Raw genomic sequence first — 25,636 nt, 5'->3', positions numbered from 1 at the left:
ATTGTTCCATAAATAACAAATTAAAAGTAATAATAATTGTCTCTCCTGGCAAAAATTTTTAAATCTGTTAAGCAAGGTTGCTATAAGCATTGCACAGTGCAAGTACTATCCTTATGTAAAAGCCCTCAATAACCTGGAGATCTTGCCATTTACATGCTTCTTGCCCTAGTTATGCTTTAGACCCCACAACGCATACATCCACAATGCACAAGGCTTTTTTCCCCTGTGTTTTGTGACCCAAAAGATGCCTGATTATATATTTAAGATTACTGTTTTCTTCAGATGCTTGCATCACTGCACATGTTCTGGAATCAGAGCAACTCCTGCATCGTTCATTATAGAGAGACACGTACAGCTTAATTTCTTGTCATGACCTCTATGCTCTAGGAAGTCTCAGCTTGGCGTTTACCAGAGAAAGGAACCAGAGGCAGGGTAAGCAGTAACCACAGGTTGAAGTAAACAAAATCACTTGATTCCCTCATCAAACAGTCAGTGTTGATGGGGAGGAATACCCGCTGCTGTGCTATTGTATTCTGACAGTAGGCGTTTTCTATAGTCAGTGGAAGTAATCTTTGGAAGAAAACCCGTCAGGCTGGTTGTACGGAAGTTGACCAATAGATTGACTCCAGTACAGCCAGCCTGTCCATAGATGGATCAAAATTCAGCTGCTACCTGCTGAACCGGCTAAATTTCGATCTGTTTATGGCCAGCTTTAGGCTAGAGAAAGCTTTGTCATTACATACTGGCATTGTCACACCGTAAGAAGCGCTGATGTTAGTACTTTCTGCCTCCTTTTTTTTTTTTTTTTTACCTGAAATCAGAAGAGCTGTAAGTATTTGCCCCACAGCTTGATGAAACATATGGACCACTTCACAAATTAACAATAGATAAAAACCAGCTTAATGTCATATACAACTAAACGATAAGTAGTTGTGTAGATGCACAATAACTGCAATACAGTATATATTGAGTGAAAACCCATTCAATAAATGTGTGGCATTATCAGGAGGAAGTGACATGCCGGTGCCTAATAGTACATGCCCCCGGCCACTTAAAATGGGGCTAAAGTGGCCACATGACTGCTAGAAATTAAAATCACAGATAAGGCACTCTATAAAACTCAGTTAATTTTTAAAATTACTTTTTCATGTACTTTTAAAGTCATCTTGGGGCATGATCAAATTGTAATACAAAACCACAGTGAAAACCTTGGCCCTTGCATTTTATGGAGACACAAGTCAAATTGATTAGATCCAAACAGAATAAAATATGATTTAAAGATGATTGCTGACTACAAGAAATTAGTTGCTATGCTTTCTACTTGTAAATGTGGTTTGGTTTGGTTAGTCATCCTCCAGTTGGTAGTATCTTAATGATGAAACCAGCTGCATCACACTATACCAGTGATGGCGAACCTTTTTGAGCCCGAGTGCCCAAACTGCAACACAAAACCAATTTTTTTATTTCAAAGTGCCAACACTGGAATTAATCACTTGCCTACCGGGCACTTCTACCCCCTTCCTGCCCAGGACAATTTTCAGCTTTCAGTGCTGTTGCACATAACAATGACAATTGTGCGGTCATGCAGCACTGTAACCATATGCAATTTTTATCATTTTTTCACACAAATAGAGCTTTTTTTGGTATTTAATCACCACTGGGTGTTTTATTTTTTGCACTATAAATGAAAAAAGAGCAAAAAATTAAAAATATCAAAGGTTTCCTTTGCTTCTATTCTAAAATTTTGCAAACAGGTAATATTTCTTCTTTGATGTGCGTTGGTGAGGCTGCACTAATAGGCAGCACTGATGGGCATTGATGAGGCTGCACAGATAGGTAGCACTGATGAGCATTGATGAGGAGGCACTGATGATGCACTGATATGCAGGAAATGATGGGCACTGATGAGCTGCACTGACTGATAGCACCAACTGGAGGCACTGACAGACGGCACTGACCGGCGGCACTGCTGGGCATCATTGATGGGTGGCACTGATGGGCAGCACTAATGAGGTGTCACAGGTGGCACTGATATGCGGCACTGATTGGTGGCACTGATAGGCGACACTGATAATGGGTACTGATAGACAGCACTGATAGGTGGCACTGACTGACATTACTGCTGGGCACTGACTGGGGGCACTGCTGGGCACTGACTGGCACAACCGCTGGGCACTGACTTGTGGCACTGACTGGCAGCACTGACTGGCAGCACTGCTGGGCTGCACTAGTGAGTGGCACTGGTGGGCACAGGTGGATGGCACTTCTGGGCACAGGTGGGCGGCACTGCTGGGCACAGGTGGGCGGCACTGCTGGGCACAGGTGGGCGGAACTTGTGTGTGGCACTGCTGGGCACCGATCATCAGGGCACTGATGATCAGCGACCCTGATGATCGGTGCCGTTCCCTGCTCTGACAACTGCCGGTTTTTGGCAGTACTTTCCTCACGATCTGACAGCGTGAGGAAAGTGCAGCCGAGAACCGGCATTTGCAGTTCCCGGTGATCAGCGTGTCATTGGACACGGCTGATCACGTGGTAAAAGGCCACTGTGATTGGCCTTTTACCACGTCAAGTGATCAGCTGTGTCCGTAGGACACAACGATCACGGAGATTGCCCAGTGCGCGCCCCCGGGGGTGCGCAGGAGAGCGCGTTCTTCCTCTTCTCCCTGGCGTGCCCACTGAGATGGCTCTGCGTGCCAGCTCTGGCACGCGTGCCATAGGTTCGCCATCACTGACCTAAAGCATTGTGGCCCTTAGGGGTCGCATGGTTAAGGTGAGGAGGCACTTTAGCCACTTTTGGATTACGATATACACGTGTGGCATGCTAACACGCATCATGTTTGGAGTGAAGAATTGAAGCACTGACATCGCAGTGTTAGTTTGCACATGATATGTCTAGCACTTTGTTATTGCACTTTATTGTGGATTTTACGTTTAACTAATATTCATACTCATACTGAGCACCTGTCACTTTCAGTTAGAGTGTGGAATGTTATTGTGCATTATTTCACTGTGCATATATTGTATTTTGGCACGATCTAGTCAGCAAACGCATGACCTGTTTTGCACTTTCAGCACTTGGTACTTATATATTTTTTGGGGGGATTATTTAGCACTAGTTATCAATACCTTTCAAAACAGTGTGGTCACTTTACATGTATTTTTATATCATTGTACTTATTTAGTTTTTCATGTGAAGCGCTTCACCAATATTTGTTTTTTTATGTCATACATCCTGTGGTATTGGGAATAGGTGGTAGTAGCTTGCATATATTTGGGGTTGTGTTTGTTCATACCAGTGGAGCGCAGGGGGATTATTTTTATATATGCTGGAAAAGGAGCTGTACAGAGGCGGGCTTAAAATATATATATATTTTTTTTTTCTATTTGGTAGTGTCCTAGCCTCCTGTAGACAGCATTCTAACCTGGCAAAGATAAAAAGTGTTTTGATAATTGATGCACTTTAATGGTCCACTTTGCTTCACCAAAATATTAATTGATATTGTCTGTGTGTATTTTTTAGCTTTAGTTCAGTGCCGTATGACTATTTCAATGATTTGAGTGATGGTGAGTGGGAATGCTTTTTTCTTCTTTTTTCTTCAGTTAAACAATACAGATTAGTCACCTCTTTGTCCCCAACCTGTAATCATTCAAATTTTGATCTGTGCTGCTGCTCCTGCTTGATGGAAGTTGATCAGGGAGGATTTCTCTATCCACCTTGATTGTGTGGATAGAGGAATGTTGTTTTTTTTTTTTTTCTTTTCTTTGGTCAGCCTGCTGCTGAAGACAATAAAAACGATCCATGTCTAAAGCTGGCCATAAACGGATCACAATTCACCCGGTTTTGATCCATCTATGGGCAGACTGGTTTTATCAGTCAGCCGTAGCCTCTAGCAATGATCATTGTGTTCTGCTGGTGGGGAAGCCTCCCTGCGCTCCTTGCCCACAGAACACAATAGTGCTGCAGGAGTGATTCCCTCATCAACACTACCTGTGTTGATGGGAGAATTGAGCAATTTTCTTTCCTTCAACCCGTGGAAACTTCTACCCGGGATTTCAAATGACTGGGCTCCAGTGTCTACGTCAGTGTTACCCAGACCAACAGATAAGATTCCCCCCCATACTTTAATGGTGAGGCAGATTAGTCTGTAGAGCGCTATCCATGGGTTATCCTCCTCCCATCCAGGCCTCCTATCACTTCCGGGCTTCCTCCTGGTCCCTCACACCCTCCCCCACTTGCACCTGGGTTCCCTCCTTTGCATCTAGGCTGGGGTTTTTCCCTGGTGGGTGCTTTGACCCAGCCTGCTCTCCTGCTGGTGGGTGTACCTGAGCTATCTGTGGGGGGCAGGGACTTGGCAGCCTGTGTGTCCACATTGCAGGGTTCTCCCTGCAGTCATCATGGCAGGCTTTTCTTCCTGGGGTGGTGGCCATGGTTCCTGGTGGCCATGTGTTTGTAGTCTGGGCCAACTGCTGTTTTCATTTCCCTAGGTGTGCAGAGCTCAGGATGCGGCGACCATGTTTTTGAGGCCTGTAGTTTCTTCTTCCTGGCAGCATTTTCTTGTAGCTCAGCGACAGGCATTTTCTGATGAACCAGCTTACTCAGGCTGAGCTAAGGAAGGCAGATTTGCGGAGGCCATCTTCCTGTTTTTGACTCTGGACCCTCTTCTGTTTCTTCATTGGTCTGGATTTCCAGACCTCCTGTTCTTTCCAGACATGCTTTGCTTTCTTTCCTGTGGTGACCTGCTGTCTGTGCTCATCTCGCAGTGGTGATGAGTCCTGGTGGAGTATTACCTCTCCTTGTTGACCTTGTGGGGTGTTTGACCAGTTCCCTTGAGGCTGATGGGCTTCCCTGGTCGTGCCTTTCTTTCTGTGGGGTCCCTCTCTTCTTTGATGTCATGGAGTCTCAGGATCACACCTCCCCTCCTGGATGCAGCAGGTCCCTCAGGGTCTCTTTTTTTCCCCTTGATACATTGACGGCAGTCCTAGAGTCCTTTGTTTCCTGGGGGGAGGTGGCATGTGGGTTCAAGGCACACACAGTCTTAATTTATTTGGTCCTTTCCTTTAAAGACAACCTTATCTCTCCCAGATGGATTTCCAGATCTTTCAGATGATTTAGCTTTCACAGCCTTCTCCTCTCTTTCTCCACCCAGTTTATTTATATATATATATATATATATATATATATATATATATCCATTCAGTCGTATCTGACCCTTGGCGATTGCATGGACCTTCACTCGTAAGCGACTTTTTATATGAATTTTCTCAGCAATTATTTTACATGGTAGGTTGCCAGGTCTTTCCCCAACCCCTACCATGCAGGAGATTCCCCATGGCCAGGGAATATATATACAGTTGTGTTCAAAATAATAGCCGTGTGTTGAAAAAAGTGAATAAAGCTCAAAATCCTTCTAATAGCTGTTATTTCCATACACACAAATGCATTTGGAACACTACACATTCTATTCCAAATCAAAACATGAAGAAAAATATATCAAATTTGTGTTGTTCCTCTAACAAAATTGAAGAAAAGTGAATATTAGACTGTTCACAAAAATAGCAGTGTTTGTATTCTTCTTTACAAACTCAAACATTCACTATATAAACTGAAAAATGTTTAAAGATTTTGCTTTCCTTTGAATCACTTAATATTTAGTTGTATAAGCACTGTTTCTGAGAACTGCTGTACATCTGTGTTGCATGGAGTCAACCAACTTCTGGCACCTGTGAACAGGTATTCCAGCCCCGGATGATTGGACTACATTCCACAGTTTTTCTCTATTTCTTGGTTTTGCCTCAGAAACTGCATTTTTGATGTCATCCCACAAGTTTTCTATTGGATTAAGATCCGGGGATTGGGCTGGCCACTCCATACCGTCAATCTTGTTGGTCTGGAACCAAGATGTTGCACATTTACTGGTGTGTTTGGGGTCGTTGTCTTGTTGGAACACCCATTTCAAGGGCATTTCCTCTTCAGCATAAGGCAGCATGACCTCTTCAAGTATTCTGATGTATTCAAACTGATCCATGATCCCTGGTTTGCGTTAAATAGGCCCAACACCGTAGTATGAGAAACATCCCCATATCACGGTGCTTGCGCAACCATGCTTCACAGTGTACTGTGGCTTGAATTCAGTGTTTGGGGGTCGTCTGATAAACTGTCTCTGGCCACTAGACCCAAAAAGAACAATCTTACTTTCATCAGTCCACAAAATGTTGCGCCATTTCTCTTTAGGCCAGTCAATGTGCTCTTCGGCAAATTGTAACCTCTTCAGCACATGTCTTTTTTTCAACAGTGGGACTTTGCGGGGGCTTCTTGCAGATAGCTTGGCTTCACATAGGCGTCTTCTAATTGTAACAGTACTCACAGGTAACTTTAGACCTTCTTTGATCTTCCTGGAGCTGATTGTTGGCTGAGTCCTTGCCATTTTGGCTATTCTTCAATCCATTCGAATGGTAGTTTTTCGCTTTTTTCCACGTCTTTCAGGTTTTGGTTGCCATTTTAAAGCATTTGCGATCATTTTAGCTGAGCAGCCTATCATTTTCTGCACTTCTTTATATGTTTTCCCCTCTCCAACTTTCTAATCAAGGTACGCTGTTCTTCTGAACAATGTCTGGAACGACCCATTTTCCTCAGAATTTCAGAGAGAAATGCACTGTAACCAGCATGTACAACATTTGCTGCCTTCCTTCCTTAAATAAGGGCAATAATTGCCACCTGTTTTTCAAAGAATGATTGACCTCACTAATAGAACTCCACACTGCTATTATTTTGAACATGCCCCTTTCAATTAGTGATTCAATTACACAGAATTAGCTGCATGCATGTTACGACTGTTGGGCATGTTGGATTTCTATTACTCTACTACACCTGCTAGTAAATTATTTGCCATGTAGAAATATTTCTACCAAAAACAGTGATTGATCAGGTTAGTGATGTCTGACTGCTATTATTTTGAACACAACTGTGTGTGTGTATGTGTGTGTGTATGTATATGTGTATGTATATGTGTATGTGTATGTATATATATATATATATATATATATATATATATATATATATATATATATATTAATAATCAAGATAGTGTAACACCGCTTTCAACCTTGGAGTTTCTAAGGCAATACTACTTACATTTTAAATGTTAACAGGAAGCATTTAACAAAGTGACGTCTTACAGCACCCTTTTCACATGTGCTCTCACCTGGAACTGATCACCAGGCTATATACTGCAAGGTTGGAATGAGCCTGTGCCCCATTAAATGGATCCATTCTATGCTAATCCTCCACCTTCAGATTTAGCTTTCAGTTTTACATTCAAGGTACTTTCTCATTAACATAACCTTCTCATCTCCTCCACTTGGTTATATAAAAAAAAAAAACCTCAAGGTAGTGGTTACAGCTATCTACCCTGGCGTTTCTAATGCAATGCTACTCACATTTTAAATGTTAACAGCAAGCCTTTAACAAAATTACTTCCACTGTCACCATTATTACACCACCCTTTTCAGATGTGCTCTCACCTGGAACCAATGACCAGGCTATATACATGGATGTTCCTTTTTCTGCCCAAAACCAACGTTTCCTCCTCTTCGTGATTGGGGAGGCTCGTTATCAGTTTGGGTTTTTTACCTTTTTGGTCTTGCCTCTACTCCTCAGGTTTTTACCAAGATCCTGATTCTCTCGTTACTGAGGCAATGGGGGATTGCTGTAATTCGGTATCTGGACGAACTCCTTCTGCAGGCCGAGTCTTCCTCTGCATTAAGGGACGACATGGCGATCAGGATCCACACCTTGCAGTAGTTTGGTTGGCTCCTGAACCTCTAGAAATCTGCTCTGACCCCTGGAATATATGAGTCTGACTCTCAACTTTGCACTGGCCAGGGTGTTCCTTCCGATGGAAAATCTCCAGAATCTGTGTTTCGTGATTCGCCTGCTGTTGCCTGCAAGCTGCCCTCCCTTCGGACTTGCATGCTGGATCTGGGCCTGATGGTGTTTACCTGTTGAGACGGTTCTGTATGCACAATTCCACAGAACCCTCCAGAAGGAGATTTTGTCAAAGTGGGACAAGTTCCTCCAACTCTTTTGATGCACAGATCTGCCTGAGTCAGGAGACCAGGGTATCCCTGGCTTGGTGGCTTCCATCCCCAGCCCTTCTGGAGGGCAAATCCTGGAGAGGGTACATCTTGAGGTCTTTTGGTGTGAGATGGTGAGTGTTCACCCCGTTCCTTGTCGGTGGCTCAGATTGGCAGCCTTATTCTGTCGATCTCCCTATTTAATGATTCACAAGCATAAAGTGGTTCTCTGTCCATGCCTGTCCTTTGTGCTGTTTTTCTTTTGAATGAGGACATTGTTTTTCTGCCTTTGTGCCCTCAATCTTCACATCCCAAGGAGTTTGCGTTGCACTCCCTGGATGTGGTTTGGGTGATTTGGGTGTATCTGGCTGGTTGGTACAGAGTCTTTTTTTTTTTTTTATTTGGTCAGACTCTTTTTGTGGTTATGGATGGGCCGAGGAAGTGTCTGTTACCATTTCCAAGTGGATCAGGCAGATGGTGGTTCAGGCCTATACGCTTAAGATTCAAGTACCTCCCTTTCATGTAACGGCACACACTACTTGGTGCGTAGTACCTTTTTGGGCCTTCCATCATCAGGTGTCTGTGTCTCAAATTTGCAAGGTGGCTTCTTGGTCGTCTGTGAACACCTTCACAAAATTTTACAAAGTGGACATTTTAGCATCTTTGTATGCTTGTTTTGGCTGCAAGGTTTGGCAGGCGGTTCTTTGAGGATTCTGTTCCCTCTTTTAATGAGCTCCTGTTGGCCTGTTTGTTTGTTTTTTGGCTTAGTTTTTTTTCCCACCCTTAACTGTTTGGGCACTGATTTGGAATATCCTTATGGTCGAGAATAAGAAGAGGTTGTGTCTGTCAGTGAACGTTAGAGAAAATTAGATTTTTTTTTGGATACAGCACCCATGTCTCTGTTGAGTTTGCTACTTTTGACACTGCTTGTTACAAACTGGATTGCCTATAGCAGAGAGGGAGTTTATACCAGCTAGGACTGCCCATAGGCGTTGCTGAGTTTTTCTACCTTGTTTCCTACTCCTGTAGGTGGTGCTATAACAGACCATGGTTAAGAATAAGTAGTGGCTGTCTTTGTCAAACTCAGAGGATGGGATTTTACTGTAACAAAAAGAAAAAAATCCCGCTTTTGCTGGCATCGCTAGGTTGCTAGAAAGGTCCCAGATGAAGTGCACTTAGTATCACTCCGCCTGGGCAGGAGCCAGCGCTACAGAGGATGTATCAGTTTATGGGCCTTCTGTTCCCTCTGCAGTTGCCTGCTTCCTTCACTGCTGGTGCCAGCTCCATGCACTCTGATGCTCTGGGATGGTGTGTGGGCGGGCAACACGTTGATCACGATTTGGTCTTGCTGACCTGCCATCTCATAGCTTGGGCATTCGCTTCCCTGATTTGAAGTCACCAGACAAATCGGAGGACTCCGCAGGCCACGGTTGAGTACCCCTGGGCTAAGGTGTTTGCCTATCCCACTTATTTTGACAAATTTATTTACAAGGAAGCGGTGAAAGCACTCCTTTTGCCCCAGAGTGTTGTTCTGTGCATTTTTCATTCAAGGAATTCCCTCTGAAGAAGTGGACCCTCCCATTTTAAGGTTCAACAATGCAGCAGTCAATCTGGTGAAGAGGTCTCCTTCCTTTTAAGGATCTGACAGGAAGGTGGAATTGGTCGCCCGTATAATGTTTTCTATTGTCAGTTCAGCTATACAGCCAATTTTGGCCACGACCTAGGTGTTTCAGGCTCTTACTGAATGGGATAAGTTCCTTTGCCACAGTTGGGGTAGGGAGCAAGTTTCTCTGGCTAAGTGAAATTGGCAGACTTGCTGGTCCAGGGCCTCAAGCATGTGTGTGACATGTTCTTGTATTCAGCCCCTTTTGCTTTCGAAGCTCTCTATCTCAGCAGTGCTGGTTTTGGAATGTACTCTGGCTCAAGTGTTGGTCAGCAGACCAGATGTCCAAAAAGGCTCTCACTGCTTTGCCTTTCCAAGGTAAATGCCTTTTCGGAGCTAACCTGGACAACATCATCTAAACCTAACTAGAAAAGTACTTTTCCTCCATAGCCCAGGAAGGGGAAGGAACCACGCTGCAAGCATGGTCCTTCTTTATCTGTACACAAAGAACTTTTTTGTCACTTTGGATTTTTGGATAAAGGTACCGAACCCTTCAAGGCTCTGATAGGAGTTACCAAGCAGCCCTGGTCTAACAACACCACCATTGTGCACATTGTAGGTGTAGAAATTGGCAGGAGGACTACCTCGGTTGGATCAAGGAAAGTGGCCTCTTCATCCGTATGTGTTTCATCAGATTTTCTCTAGTGGGGCACTCAAGAGGTGGACTTTCTGGCACCCTATCTCAGCAGGTAGGTACTAGCGTTTGTTGCAAAAGTGAGCAACCCTGCAGTCGAGACTTTGGTGGTGCCGTGGAGACAGTGTGTCTCATTTACGCATTCCTCCTCTAAATCTTCTGCCACCTCTACTGCACAGGATAGAGGCTGAAGGAATTCCAGTCCTTCTGGTGGCCCCGGATTGGCTGTGTCGGCCCTGGAATGCCAATAAGGTGTGGCTTGTCGTAGACGTTCCTTGGCAGCTGCCTCTTAGGGAAGATCTCCTGTCTCAAGGGATGATCTTCGACTCTGCCTTTTTTGTCACTGGCATTGAAAGCCAGGTGCTGAGGGACAGGGAAATATCGAAGTCGGTGATCTTTTTCATGCTGAAATTGCGAAAATCTACCATCGTATGTGGAAGTCATACATATTGTGGTGTGAGGCAGCGAGTGTCCATCCATGATCCTTCTCGGTGACTTGTATTTTGAGGCATTAAGCAAAACCTTGCCTTAAGTACAATTAATGGACAGTTTTCAGCTCTTGCGACTCTGTCCACGTCCCCTGGCCATGCAATATTTGATTCGTACCTTCATCCAAGGGGTTCAACATGTGGCACCTCCTTTGCATTCCCCGTTGCAGCCATGGAACTTGAATTTGGCTCTCTGTCTTTCAGAAGCCTCCCTTTTGAAAATATTCTTCTTATTCTCTTGCTTGCCCTCTTTCAGAATGTAGTCTTTTTGGTGGCTATCTCTTGTACCCAGAGTGTTTGAGCTGGCAGTCCTGTCCTGTAGGTCTCCTTAGTTGATTGTACACAAAGATAAGGTGGTTCTCTGTTGTCCTTCATAAGGGGGGGTCTGATTTTCAGTTGAATGAGGACTTTGTCCTGCCTTTCCTTTGCCCTTGCCCTTTGCATCCTAAGGAAGTTTCTGTGCATGCCTTGGATGTGGTTTGGGTGATTTGGGTGTATCTGTCAGCTATGGATCCCTTTCAGAGATTGGATTCTCTTTGTGATACCGGAAAGGCCGAGAGAGGGTCTGGTAAGTCTACTTTGTCTCCATTTCTAGGTGGCTTGGGCAGACAGTGATTTAGGCTTTATACCATTACGGGTCAGGTTCCTCTCTTCTCTGTTACTGCATATTTTACCAGGGTGCTTAGTGCTTCTTGGGCTTTCTGACATCAGGCATCTGTGCCTTAAGTTTGTAAGGCGGCTATTTGGTCATCTATACACACCTTTATGAAAGTGGCAAATTACGATAGGAAGTGCATTCTTACTGAAAAACCAACTAGAGATCACAATATGTACGATGGCCCAGTAAGGTTAATAACCTTTTTTGGATCCCAGTGGGGTAAGGTAAGAGAAATACTCCAAAAACATTGGGGAATTCTCTCTAACTGCCCTGGTCTGACCCCCATTGTGGGACCAACCTCACAAATGGTGGCCAGAAGGGCGCAGAACCTTGGAGACATTTTGATCCACTCAGAATTTATTAAGACAACTTCTAATGATTTTTGACTACCCCAGAGCAAGGGGAATGTGCTCATGTGGGAAATGCCAAATTTGTCAATATGTGGATTGAACCAATGTCTTCCAGGACTCATTAAAGGAAAAAAGCTTCCAAATTAGGGATCTAATTAATTGCTCAACAACTAGGGTGATCTATATGATCACATGTCCCTGTAAAAAAAAAAAAAGTCTGTCGTTAAGACCAAAAGACAATTGAAAGTGAGGATATTAGAACATGTATGAGAGATTAAAGAAAAAAATCCCCACAATTTGGAAAAACCATTGGCAAAGCACTTTAGGAAATTCCATGGGGGGAATCTGGAAGGAATGAAAATTAAAGGCATTTTCCTTTAAAATTATCTCGAAGATGATGTAACTTCCATACTGCCCTAAGAAAAGAAAAATGATGGATCTATAAATTAAAATCTTTGGTCCCACTTGGACTTAATAGAGAACTAAATTTGCAGATATTTCTGGATAAATAGCAATGGTTGGTACTTTTGAAATTGACTACCAATGCTTTTGGCTTTTAATGTCACTTTGATCATTTTTCTTTATCCCCCAATTTTTGATTTTTGAATTAAGATTTTTGAATTAAGATTGATTCGACTTCCAACATCTCACCCTACAATTCTCTCTTATATGCAGGCCATAGATGGGTCGAAAATCGGCCGATTTTTCGGCCGAAAATAAAATCGGCCGATTTTCGGATCGTTAGTGGGCTAAATGGTCGGCCGTTTTTCGGGTATTTTGGCCGATTTTTTCTTATCGGTAAAGTTGGAAAAAAATCGGCCGATTTTGCCGATCGGCCGATTTTCACGGAAATGATGGGCAAATCGGACGATATTTTACCGATAAAAAAATCTGCGCATGAGCAGTGACCTGCAAGAGGAAGACAAAAAAAAGAAGAGGAGGATGAAGAAGAAGAAGAAGAGGAGGATGAAGAAGAAGAGGAGGATGATGAAGAAGAAGAAGAGGAGGATGAAGAGGAGGATGAAGAGGAAGAGGAAGGGGAAGAAGAGGAAGGTGAAGAAGAGGAAGAGGATGAAGAAGAAGAGCAATTCCAGTCTGGCAAAAAGTGTCCCTGCAGAGAGCTCCGCTATTTCTTCTGACAGTTCCTTGACATTTATAGCGGTTGCAACAATGTATTTATTTGTTTCCGACTAAAAACATCTGTATCCTAAATGGATACAAATAGATACATTGTTGCAACTGCTATAAATGTCAAGGAACTGTCAGAAGAAATAGCGGAGCTCTCTGCAGGGACACTTTTTTGCCGGCTGTAGACGGGATGAAAATTGTCCGTTTTTTTTTTTTTTTTTTTTAAACCGTTGCTGGTAACGTCGGCCGCTTCAACGACCGATTTTTCTTTTTTTTAAAAGAAAAATCGGCCGATTTTCAACCCGTCTATGGCCGGCCTTACTGTCTTTCTAACCTTTTTTCACACCTGTTATTCACCTGTATCACTTATTCTCTATCAACCAAATAGAGCATTTACCTGCACATAGATATGACTAACTTCAACCACAGCACATACTCTAGTTATAATTATGTAAACAATGACTGTCACAGTACCCAACGCTTTCCCTACCCCTATCTCTATCATCACACTGCCTCACCATTTAAAAAGTTGATGACAGTCAAGACGAGATAACATTCACCAACATCACTTCGTCCATTTTCCTCTTGGTATCCACCATTTTGCATTGTGTGATTGATGTAATGTCCTACACTTTTTCGTCTTGTATGACTGTTTACAATTTGTCCCGTCTGCGAAACGGGAAGCAACATGTCATGTCTATGTTTTGACTGTGATCTATCTGTGTACATGCTCTAAATGCTTTTTTGTCTTCTCTTATAACAATAAAGTATTTTTGGAAAAAAGATTGATCCGACTTGATGATCTATAGAGTATATATATTCTGAAACTCTAGTGGGTCAAATAAGAGTATATCATGCTTATGGTAAGAGGTTGACTGGTAACCACATTTTATCTTGGTCAGGTATGTTTAAAATAGTGTCTCCTTTAAGAGAATTACATCATGCAGCAAGGGGCGGGATAAGTCACCATTTATAAGGAGTAATTAGCCGCCCGTATGTTCCTGACGAAGCTACGCTTGTACGTAAGCAAAACACGTTGACATCATGAGGCGTGAGTGATGTCTCTTTGGGACCTATTTTTGTTTTTCTACTATTAATATCCAGCCTGTGTCTTGTACTGTGCAATTAAGTAAGGATAATTTTGACTTGCCTGTAAAGTGCATATCTTGGGGTAGGGTACAGTACAGGAGACCCGCAACCCTCCCCTCTGTTCCCATGTTACTCTGCATTGCTTGTTAAAAAACTGAGGTCTCACAGAGTAGGGTGGGTTGTAGGGGTACACCCAAGGGGCCTTTCCAGCAACCGAAAGGTACCAGCCTAAAACCCAGTGTCCGTGAATATTCAACCTTTGTCCTGTGCTGTACTCCATGATATGGAATATTACAGGTAAGTCAAAATCCCTTTTTCCTTGGCCTTGGCCTTGACCTAGACCTAAACAAGCAGTTAACCAGAGCAGTGTGGGCACAGCTCCACTACAAGGGAGAATTTTCAAGTTTCCTGGAGTTGGGCTTTAAGAGCCATACCTCTTCCAGCCCAACTTTCAGGGTTTGGAGAGAATATACTTTTTCTTGCTGTGAAATAGAGCTTGGAACCTATGCAACCTGTGTTGCAAGACCAAGCACTGTTGCGTGAATTTTATTTTGAAGCGATATTTTGATTTCTAATTTGTTGCTCCCCTATTAATCTTTCATAGACTAGTTATATGGTTTATAAAAGGGCCCCTAAACTTAATAAAAGTAATTTGAACTTGTCTGTGATGCTGTCATTTCTAGTTTCATCTGTAAAAGGGCCAAAGCAGGAGTAGAAAAAAGCCACTTTCAAAGGAACTTAGGGTCCATACACACTTGGCATAACAAATGCTGTTTATAGAATAATAGATTACAGGCTTTTAGAAGTTTTTTTTTTTCTTCAGCCTGTATAAGCACCTCAGTTAATCTTTGTCTTTGCACAGTAGGGCTTTTACAGGCGTATTTGTAGAGCAGTGTTTTCATGAAGAAATAACCCCATTTGGAATCATGTTTTTGAGAGGGGCTTTTGGGCGAAGGAAAAAAAAAACACTTAACCCTTTCATTTGGGAGCTTTCTATGTTTTTCAAGTTTACATTGATTATAGTGAAAAATGAGCAGAGGGGAATGTTTTGGGGAAAAAAACACTTATAAAAGCAAATGCCCATAAATGCTCATAAGCTCTTGTACAATGCGAGCTAGTATGAGCATTTTGTATGCTGCTTTATCTGCCAGAGGTTCTGCCATTTTTTCAGCCACCCGTGCATGGATGCTAGCTGCAGGTTTTTTTCATTTAGCATTTTTAGGCTGCATAGACTGGTTCATGGGATGTGTTTTAGATTTGCACTTGGTAGGCCTAGAAATAACAGGGAAAATATGCTTGCTAGCATTCTGCAGCAAGCTTAAATATGCCTTTTTATGCATCAAGCTATCCAACTTACGTATATTGTTTCTCTCACATTTTTTTTCAAGCTGACTTTTAGTGCAGTGGAGACTTGCTTTAGCTCATTATGCGACATTACATTTCTTTTTGTTAGACACAGAACTGAGCTTTGGTGTATAGCATGAATGCACAGATGTCAGATAACATTTACAGCTGCATCCCAGACTAGTGACCTCTTTTGTTCTCCTGGGAAGGAAAGAACTGCAACAAAAACAAATTGCCTTTGCATTATTTGTGAAAGGAAATCAATTAGTTATATCTGTGTTTTATTGTTAATTAACTTAAAAAGTTTTCTGCATGTAATCTTTACGGACTGCTCTGGAAATAGTATGTGACATTTTAAAGAGGATTTGAACTGTGAAAGCTCTGTTCTTTAAGGCTCTATGCACACTAGCATTTTGTTAAGCTCCTAGAAGCTGTTATTAGCATTTTTGTTTCTGTTTCTAGAAGCTACTGCCCACTACTTTAGACTATTAGCATTTTGTGGACTTCAACATCTGGGCAGAAAAACAAATTTGTTTTTGGAGTGTTTTTCCAGCAGAAAATAAGCTTAATGCTCCCAAACGCTGCTAAAGCGCTCCAAACAGCTTTTTTTTCTAGCTCTACATGTACTGTAAAAACACTAATAAAATGCAACGCTTCTGAACGCTACTAAAAACAATATTACTATCAGTTTTTATCCGGGGTTTTTTGCGCTTAAAGTGTTACTAAAGCCACAACAGTAAAATCAGTCTGTATATGCAGTAAAGCATGCTTGTTATACTCACTGTGGAACCTAAGGGATTAATCCTCTACATTGTTTGATCCTTTCTTCTCTGCCCCTCCTCTTGTTCAAATGTCCACCTGATAACAGACTGAACTTGTAGCCCTTCTGAACATGTTCAGTTTAGTGTGTATTGCTAGTGGGGTTTTTTTTTTTTTCTTGGGAGAGTGCATGTGATCAGCACTGGGCCAATCGGCACTGTCCAGACAGAGGTCAGGGGTTTTGCATTTTCCTAGAGCAGAAAGAAAACTCCTACACTTGCAGTCCGGCTGCTGTATATTAACGGCCGGACGGTGGCAGACCAGGGGCGGGTTGCCGTTCATAAACAGCAGCCGCCATTCTGGACTGTGCACGCTCCCTGGGAGCGCGCAGCACCATGATCCGGTGCCCGCTGTGTCCTCCGGACACAGTGGAACACCGATCGTCGTACGGGACCTCTCTGCGAGGTCCCAATCATGTGATCACTGATTGGCCAATCAGTGATCACATGCAGAGTAGTAAGCAAGATGTCACTTCTGACATCATTGCTTACTACGTGTGAAATCTGTGAATGATCACAGAGGTCACATGGTACAAGGCTATTCACAACAGCCTTGTACCATGTGATAAGCTGTGACCAATCATACCTCACACAGTAGTTCTCAATGGCTGCAAGAATGCAGCCAGAGAGAAGGAGAAAAGATTGCTTTTACAGCCTTTATTGGTGTAAAAGCAATCAGTGTAAAAAAAAAAAAAAATAATGTAAAAAAAAAATTAAAAATTTTAATTTTTAGTTAACTAATTTGGGTTATTTCTTTTTTACTAAAAAGATAATTGAATAAATTTTGGCCAAGATTTATGATGAAATATTATTTATTTGCAAAATTTTATAAGAAAAACACTTTTTTTTTTCCCCCAACATTTTTGTACATTTTCATTTATATAGCAAAACAAAAATCCCAGTGGTGAATAAATACCACCAAAATAAAGCTTTATCTGCCTCAAAAAAATGCTAAAAAAATTCGGGTACATATGGTACATGCAACATCGGGTACAATGTTGCATGACCGTGCAATTGTCATTCAAAGTGTGATATCGCTGAAAATGGGCCTGGACAGGAAGGGGGGAAAAGTGTCCAGACTTGAAGTGGTTAACCAGTGCTCAGCTGAAGTCACAAGACTTCTCTAACTGCTGATGAGAAAAGGTATTTAGCCGTTTATATTTATGAACGTAATTGCACTTCCCTGTTCTGTGTACTGTGGGAGACCAGATATAGTGAATGCAGGGTCTTGGGTTTAGTAACACTTTAGAAAAAAATGCTAGTGTGCATGGAGCCTAAAACGGCAAGCAGAGGGCAAAGAACTGTTTACCATGTACGTAGGCTGTCTGCAGGTGATTTTTTTTCCACTACTGACCTTCTGTGCCTGTGTCTCTGTGTGGAAGTGGCTATCTTGGTAGACACAGGATTTTTCTTCCTCGTTTCATAGCTGCCCACTTATTACAGGTGATCTGATGATTGGTGAAAGAACAATAAAGCAGCAGTTAAGATCCAAAAAGGACAAATCTAGAGATTGAATGAAGCAGGGAGATGTATGCACTTCTGGTTGCCCTGGCATGTGTACATCTCTTTACTGCCTCTGTTAGGTTAAGGGGGGCATTCAAAGGATGGTAAAACTGCAGCTCAACCATCCTTTTTTTTTTTTTTTTTTTTTGCCATCAAATTTCTGCCAAGATTTGTCAGATTTTATTTTATTTTTTTTGATTAATTAATTGCCTCTTAAGTTATCACATGTAATAATTAATGTATAGGTTAAACTAATGTTGCATGCAATAAACATTGTGGAATTGACCCCAAAGAGTTGTCAGCACAATAGGTAAGGAGAAATCTTCCTGTGGGAACCACCTGGTATTGTGACAACAGTCAAGGGAGGATTGTGATTTCTTCTTGTTTCCTGTTGGTCCTCGGAAACAGGATGTGAAGGCATATTGCCCCATCAGGACACAGACAGCAGAAATGTAACTGACAGTGTTTTTAACCTGTCATTATTGTAGCCAAAAAATAAAAATAGTTTAACACTTGTTTTTATCCTTGTAATGATATGGCTTTCATCAAAAGAATTTCTGGTTATCTTACCAGTGAAGGCCTTTGCTCAGGCACTGTGAGGTAACCTGTTGTGTTTCTGTGCTGCCACCCTGTTGCGTGCACCCCTGGTTGAGATCTGTGGTGCCACCTGCTGTATGCACACCCAGTTAAGGTGATAAGCAGCCATGCTGAAACTGACTGGATTTACATGAGTCGACTATTTTTTGCTGAGGAGGTGGCCCTGGCTATGTGAAGTACATGTAGACAGGAAGTGGCTGGAATAAGCAGAAGATTAGTGGCACTTTTCCTAAATAAGGTGTAGGCCGTATCATTTGAAGAAACATGGCTTCTTTAAGCAAACAAAATGTTCTCTTATTAGGGTTTATATGTACTTTATCAGGTCTTTACTTTATTACAGTCAGCAGATAGATGATTTCTGCCATCTGGTATATAAAGGTACTGACCATTCCACTTTATGGGTGGTATCAGGGGTCTTAAAATCACTAATGTGACGGACACAAGATCACTGCCACCAATATGTGATGATCCCATGATCGCTGTCACCAATATGTGACGAACGTGGCGTCAGACCCCTGACCTTCTCACCAAACTCGTGACCGAAGGACTAGCCAGTCTGAAACCGCAATGTCACGTGCGGAACAATGCCACACCCAGCTGCACCCTGCACAATGATTTTCCAGCTAATTGGACCACCATCTATGTAGCGGCAGCCGGAGCGATTGTTACTGGGTCAGGTTAATTGCACAATTAACCCTTCACACTGCCACCACCTCCTTTTTGTACAGAGAAAGAGGAAACTCGGCAATTTCAGCTATAACACTATAATGCTTGAGATAATTGTCTGTATAACACGGTCACCGCAGGCCAGTTATACAGGGGGTTAAACAAACACAGTAGCGCTCTTTTTAGAGGCAGGAATTCGTAAATTACAATTAAGAGCTATAGAAACAGTTCAACACTTTCAGAAGGAAAGATTTATTACTAAAAGGTCAAAAAGGGTGCAATAAAAATATTTACAGAAAAAAGATGTAACCAATATATATATAAATATACAGAGAACAGCACAGCAAAGAGGTAACAGAAGGAGGTTAAAGGGTTAAAGTACTTGCCAATCAGCCTTGGGTTTGCAGATCAAGTTTCAGAGCGAAAGGGTACGGGTCTCCCCAGGTGGTTCTGATGTTAAAATGGGAGACTTCTTCAACTTACTCTTCTTAGGCCTGACACCCAATTTGTAGTTGCCAGCAGGGGCTGTCTCTGAAGTCAAGGACCAATACCCCGTTTAGGGTGGGAAGGTCTGGGTGTAGACCTAAACTAGAGCCAAAATCTCATATAGTTCATATTTTGGCTCATAACTCTTCATAGGCACAAGTGACACTCCACCTGCGGGTAGATTATTATGCAGACACATCTGAGGATTGATTAGATATGAATTATGAAATTATACACTGAATGGTTTACGAGATCTACTTTTCTGCTTTCCTATGTATTCGAGACAAGGACAGTGACCTATCAAACTGTTCATCTCCTCTTGGCCAATCTGATGATATGCCTGGTTTTTATGTAAGTCTCTCATATTCCAAGATATGAGACATAGGGGAAAAACGGATTTTTAAAAAGGTTATCTGGTCCTGCTTCCTTGAAATGTCTTTTGAACTCCTGGGAAGGCTGTGTTACCTTTTTATGAGGTGTTAAATTGCACAGGTTCTTTGGACAGCGAGGCCCCAGCTCCCTTGTGGGTTTTATAGCTCCTATCCCCCTGCTGGGCTCTGGCCTCCTGTGACACTCCTAACACACACGCACACACTGGTCAAATGTCACTGTGCCTCTCAGAGAGGGGCGGGGGGGGGGGGGAATGAGGGGAGAACATGGAGAACCCCTAACAAAATGGAGGGCCGTGCCTGCCTCTGGTGCGCACTTTCGCGACAACTAATGCCTCCCTTGTATGAAAGAGAAGGAGATTGGTGAACATGAGATTCTCTCTAATGGACATATTGAATATCTCCTGTAAAAGAAGATTATTTCTTGCCTCATAAAGGACAGGAGTCAAAAACTGAGCAGAACAGTGTTCCACCAAGTGTAAGGGCCAACTCACACTGTCATCAGAAATGTGTTGTGGTGTCTAAGTCAACAGATATACATACATGCCCACATATCGTGTGACAATATGTCTACTGATACAAACGCATTGTAATATCCTGTCAATATGCATCACAGTGCTCAGTATTCATTACTGATAGAACAACGTTAACCCACGTGTAAAAAAAAAAAAAAAAAAAAAAAAAAAAAATCATGGTTCAGGTTTGTGAGATCTCAATGCTCCTCCACCTCACGCAGAACTGCTTACCCGAGCAATAGTCACCACATACACAGAGGTCATAAATCGCTATAGCACAACTCCCAAATGGATGGCTGGATCAGACTATTTCCCCTTTCAAGATGTCAATATCGGTCTCCGCCCTACTAATGTTTTGTCTTAAGAGACGTCTTCCTGGGGCACACTCTGTCAGAATACAGTAGTTCATCTGGAGTATTTCCCCATTCACCTTGAATGGTTGGATGGGGGAATCGGGTCAGCTTTTTTTTTTTTCTTCATTCAACTGTTGGTTGAACACAAAAATGACTGTGGGCTGCCTTACTTTGCATTCTTATATGCTTATATTCTTATATATTCCGTTAGAGTACAGTATACTCCAGTTGCATTAGTGGTGAACGTGTCTTATGAACCACCCTGTATGCCATGTTGCGTTTTCTTGCTTTAGAAAGAATCACTTTGTCTTCCCAAGTTCCTGTCTGATTTTTCATGTGGATGCAGCTATTGACATTCTATTGTTCTACCACACCTGCTCATGATGAGGTGTTGCAAAATAAAAAAAAAAACTGGATGGAAGAATGCTGAATATCCATTCTCTAATCTCATAAATCTAGGCATACGTGTAATTTAATTATATGAAAGCTGTTTAGCTGACTTGTTTGTAATTGAAAGTGTTTTGTATTGTTATGGAGCACAAAGCACTGCATACATCGGCTATACACAGTATAAAGCATAGCAGTCTTAACCATTTTGTTTTATGATTGGTTTTGACTAATGAGCCTTTCAGTCTGCTGTCCTTGCTTAAATGCTTTTAAAGTGTTATTGTTGTTGTTGTTGTTACTATTGTTATTATTGCATACATAGCACATGGTGTGTCATATCAGCATGGCCTTTGTAATTGAAATCTCTGCTTACTGGTATATTTATCATAGAAATCTAAGTATGGAATAAAACACACTATTTCCATAGCATACTATGCCATACTGTTCTTTTTAGGATAGATTCATTAGTGTGTTCTGTATCACTGTTAATGAGGGCTAAAATTGCGTCTGCAACTATAAAACATTGAAGATAAGTGCAAATGCTTTATGAAGACAAGTGCAAATGCTTTAAAAAGATGAAGTTATTGAATTTTTTGGGGTGTGTTTTAACTGTTTTTAATTAATAATTGAAAGAAAGCGATAATTTTCCTTATTATGGCTGATTGTTTTGTGACTGTGGTACTCATGATGTTGTCTGATGGTGGGGGCATATTTGAAAATCCTTTTTGAGAAGCTAAAGTTTAGATGTGTTTTAGCATCTTTTGTTTCACACACTCCCCCTAATATATAAATACTCCATATACTGTCCTTGTCAACATTTTTACTTTTTACTTTTATTCTTTAAAGGAACTAAAACGAACAGTGCCAGCAGGACTTGGCCTTTCCGAAACTCGAATCACACATGTATTTGATGGCAGTAAAGAAGGAATCATCGAAGCCACACCTTATCAGGGTAAGACATTTACTTAGCTGGTTTGGATCAGCTTCAAAAGTAGACTGTCATTAACCTCATGGCTTTTTATGGATGCAGATTGGGTCTTTACAGACAAAGAATTTGCACTAGAGTTTGATTCCTGTGTAGAAAAAGGAAAGTGTGCATGTGTGTATCTATTTCAATATCTTAATCCATAAGACCTAGTACATGCAACATTTTAAGGCAATTTCATTATAAGGTGGGGTCTTGCATGGTGCAGAAATACAAAGGCTGAACGCTCCAGATCACTTGGCACTGCCGCATCTTGCCACTTCCGCTTTTTTTTCATAGCAATGAACATGGAATTTATCAAAATTGCCAAGTAAAGAAAATCCTGTTGTAGGCAAGTTGCCTAATGCAAGACCATTCTGTTTTTTACTCTGTCGGGTCTTGTTTATATTTATCAAAGCCCATTCCAATTTAAATGTGAAATCTAGATCTTAAAGTTCAGAAAGATAAAAAACTAGACTGATAACCTAAGAAGGTTATCTATTTTTAGATGGCCATCTAAACTGATCATATCCTGGAGCCACAGGCATGTCATAGTGTAAAGCAGATCTCCAGGCATGCAGCCCAGATAGAAATAAGTAAACTGTGGTACCTGCCAAAACATTGTTATTCTGTTTCAGCTAGACACCCCTGACAGACAATGTAGCAGATCCTTTACCTCCTTTGTAGCTAAGCTTAACAATGTGATCAAGTCCAGGGTGCTTTCCATACTTCTCCAAGTGTACTGATGATCATGGGCCTACAGGAAACTATTAATTATAAATACAGAACATTAAATCAGGAGCTTATATTGACTGTATATAATATTTTGAATATAAGTAGAGGCAAAACAGTTTTTTTAGATTTTGACAGAATGGTGAAGAATAAAGCAGTATTAAAACAAAAAATGTAATATATTGCAGCTTGTGAACCCTTAGATGCATTAGTTTTTTTTTTTTTCCTCTGATTTTACCTGGTCATCTGGCCAGTAACACACCTCCTGTAACAGAGTGCCCCCACTTTGATGAAGGCGCACAGGGGGTATCTTTAGACAGCAGCATTGTCAATCTGGAGGGACGGTAGTGTTAGATGTACTAGCCGATTTAGATACATTAACACATTGAGAGCAGACTCTAGCAAACGCTGCAGTTACAGCAACATATTTTTTTTTTTCATTTTAGGATAAAGGTTTTACATAAACAAAAGCTGATCATTGTAAGCACCCATGTCAATGTTAAATGGTTTGTCTCAAAACTCGTGACTGCTACGTTTGCAGAAGAGCTTGTTCTGTTAAACAGACTTACTGACCAGATCACCCGGTCAAAATAATGGAGAGAGCATAAAAAGAAAACTAATGCAGCCATCACATGTAAGAATTGGTAAGCTGCAATATAATAAAAGTTTGCTTTTGGGTTTAATACTGCTTTAAGAACCACCGTCAGATTTTTAATGCTTTCTGTGTCACCTTTAGGGACATTCACCCTCACCAGATGTCCTGATTACCAATTTCATCATAAATTATTGTAAAGGTGAATTCAAAATTTTGAGTTTGCCACAAAAAGAGGGAAAATTTCAAGGGGTATGAATACTTTTTCTGGGCACTGTACCTGGATTCAGTAATATTTTATATCTGCATATAGTGCAGCTTAAAATTAAATTTTATCCTTTTTATGTACACCCAGATTGTTTTGTTTTGCAGTTGTTGTGCAAGTCTCTGGATGCGTTCTAGCATTCAGAATCTTTACATTTCAGCTTTGTACTTTTTCTTTGTTGTGCCCATTTTGTTTTTGGACATGAAGCTAGTTTTAGAAAATCCTTTATTTCATTTTTTATCTTTTGTTCAACACTAATTTTAAATTGCTGGTGTTTTGAAGTCTTTTTTTTTTTTTTTTTTTATTCCTGTTTTTGGGGAAAGAAATACAGAAATTGTATTGCTGGTGTTTTCTCCTAATGTCCATAGAATAAACTTATGTACTTATTTGCACAAACAAAATCCAAGTACACAAGGATATCTCGATTTCCTTAAAGTTTAAAAATGAAAAAGAAAACCAGTGGATTTAATCTGGTCTTGTGGATGAAAAGTACTTTTGGTTGGCTTCCTATTCTTAATAAAATGGAATATTGTAGATTAGCCATAGTGGCCTTTTGTGTGAACAGTTTCACTTTGCATTAGGCAGACAGTGAATGCAATCATGTTATTTGTTATGATCTGAAGTTCTCTGTAAATAGTTGAAAGAATCTAATTAGTATTGATTTAAGAAACAAGTGTGTTTAAGACGGGGATATCTTTAGCTTGATCAAATATACCTCAGCAAAAAGTACATAGATGGTTATTTAACAGATTTAGTTTTTAAACGAGGCCTTTCATTGGATTAAAACAGAAATAACGTGAATGATTTAGGCTTATAGTTATACATTTTGCATGAATAGGCCAGTAAAAGACATTGAATATTAATTTACTTATGTTTCTAGATGTAAAGTTAATGGAAAATGCTTGTATGAGTCTCTTTCTTTGTTTGACACTGGCTGAACCTTTCAGTTTGGCACTGGAGACCAGCCAATCTGCACTTGCATAACTAAGAGTGGACCATTTGTCATTGATTCATACACAAGTCATTGCCTGGCTATTATGGTGGAAGAGGAATTTCTGCTTCCCCCCCCCCCCCCCCCCAGAACTAAGCAGAAGTCACAGCATGTCTGAACTTTCAGTGTTTTTTTTATTGGGGGGTGTAAGTAGTGTCTATTAAGGCTTCATGCACATGGGCACATTCGCCTATGCAGAATACAAGCGTTGTATATTTCTGGTGCCCAGTGCTACATGTCTTGAACACAGGTAGTGTGCGTTCATAAAAGAGATCGTTGCTGAGAGAAGCATAGAGAGAAATATCTTTGAGGTCTTCTTAAAGTATAACTATGAGCAAAACTTTTTTTGTGTTTTTTTTTTTTTTTTTTTTTTTTTTTTCCCCCTTCATTTTTCTTTATCGTACATCACAGGACACAGAGAAGGCTATTCATGACTATGTGGGTTATATGCCACCTATAGGTGAATGGACACTGACAGATCAATCAAACACGAAGTCCTCTCCTATATAGTCCCTCCTAAACAGGAAGTACTTCAGTTTTTTCACTAGTGTCTGTAAAGTAGGTGGTCACTGACATGCCGCATGTGCTCTTGGAGCATATTTAGAGATCTGCAACAGCTCTGCTTGGGTCTTGATGAAGGTGTGATCTGCGTATATGCTCCGAAACGCATCACTGCTCCCTTTGACATCACTTCCGGTCCTTGCACTTCACGAGGGCAGCATGCTTTCCACAACGTTCCCGTAAGAGCAGCAGCCGTCTTGCCACTACACCCTAGCTCCCCCTGCAGCTGATGAACGGCACAGCAGGCTTTGGAACACAGTGACAGGAGCCCTGCACAAGACATTTACTGATGAACCTAAAACTTACACACATCTTGTAAGTGTTTTTAACCGTCATTTACAATAAAGTTCTAGATATACTGCACTTAGAAGTGCCCTCTTGCCTCCT

At 41.3% G+C, this 25,636-nt stretch overlaps 1 protein-coding gene across 3 annotated transcripts in view; it reads left to right on the top strand.

Annotated features, from left to right (window-relative positions):
* The window catches only part of ARFIP1 (ARF interacting protein 1), a 189,823-nt gene that overhangs the window by 69,850 nt on the left and 94,337 nt on the right, over nucleotides 1–25,636 (top strand). For all 3 annotated transcript variants that reach the window (XM_089670449.1, XM_089670450.1, XM_089670451.1), the window contains one exon: nucleotides 21,991–22,096. In XM_089670449.1, coding sequence (XP_089526575.1) covers nucleotides 21,991–22,096 — 106 coding nt within the window. The remainder of the gene's footprint in view (nucleotides 1–21,990; nucleotides 22,097–25,636) is intronic.

This window comes from Staurois parvus, unplaced genomic scaffold (assembly GCF_062004578.1).
Source record: "Staurois parvus isolate SC_StPar_1 unplaced genomic scaffold, SC_StPar_1.0 ptg000090l, whole genome shotgun sequence".
NCBI lineage: Eukaryota > Metazoa > Chordata > Amphibia > Anura > Ranidae > Staurois > Staurois parvus.
Note: the sequence above shows the minus strand (reverse complement) of the source record. Positions and strands in the feature narration are given on the sequence as shown.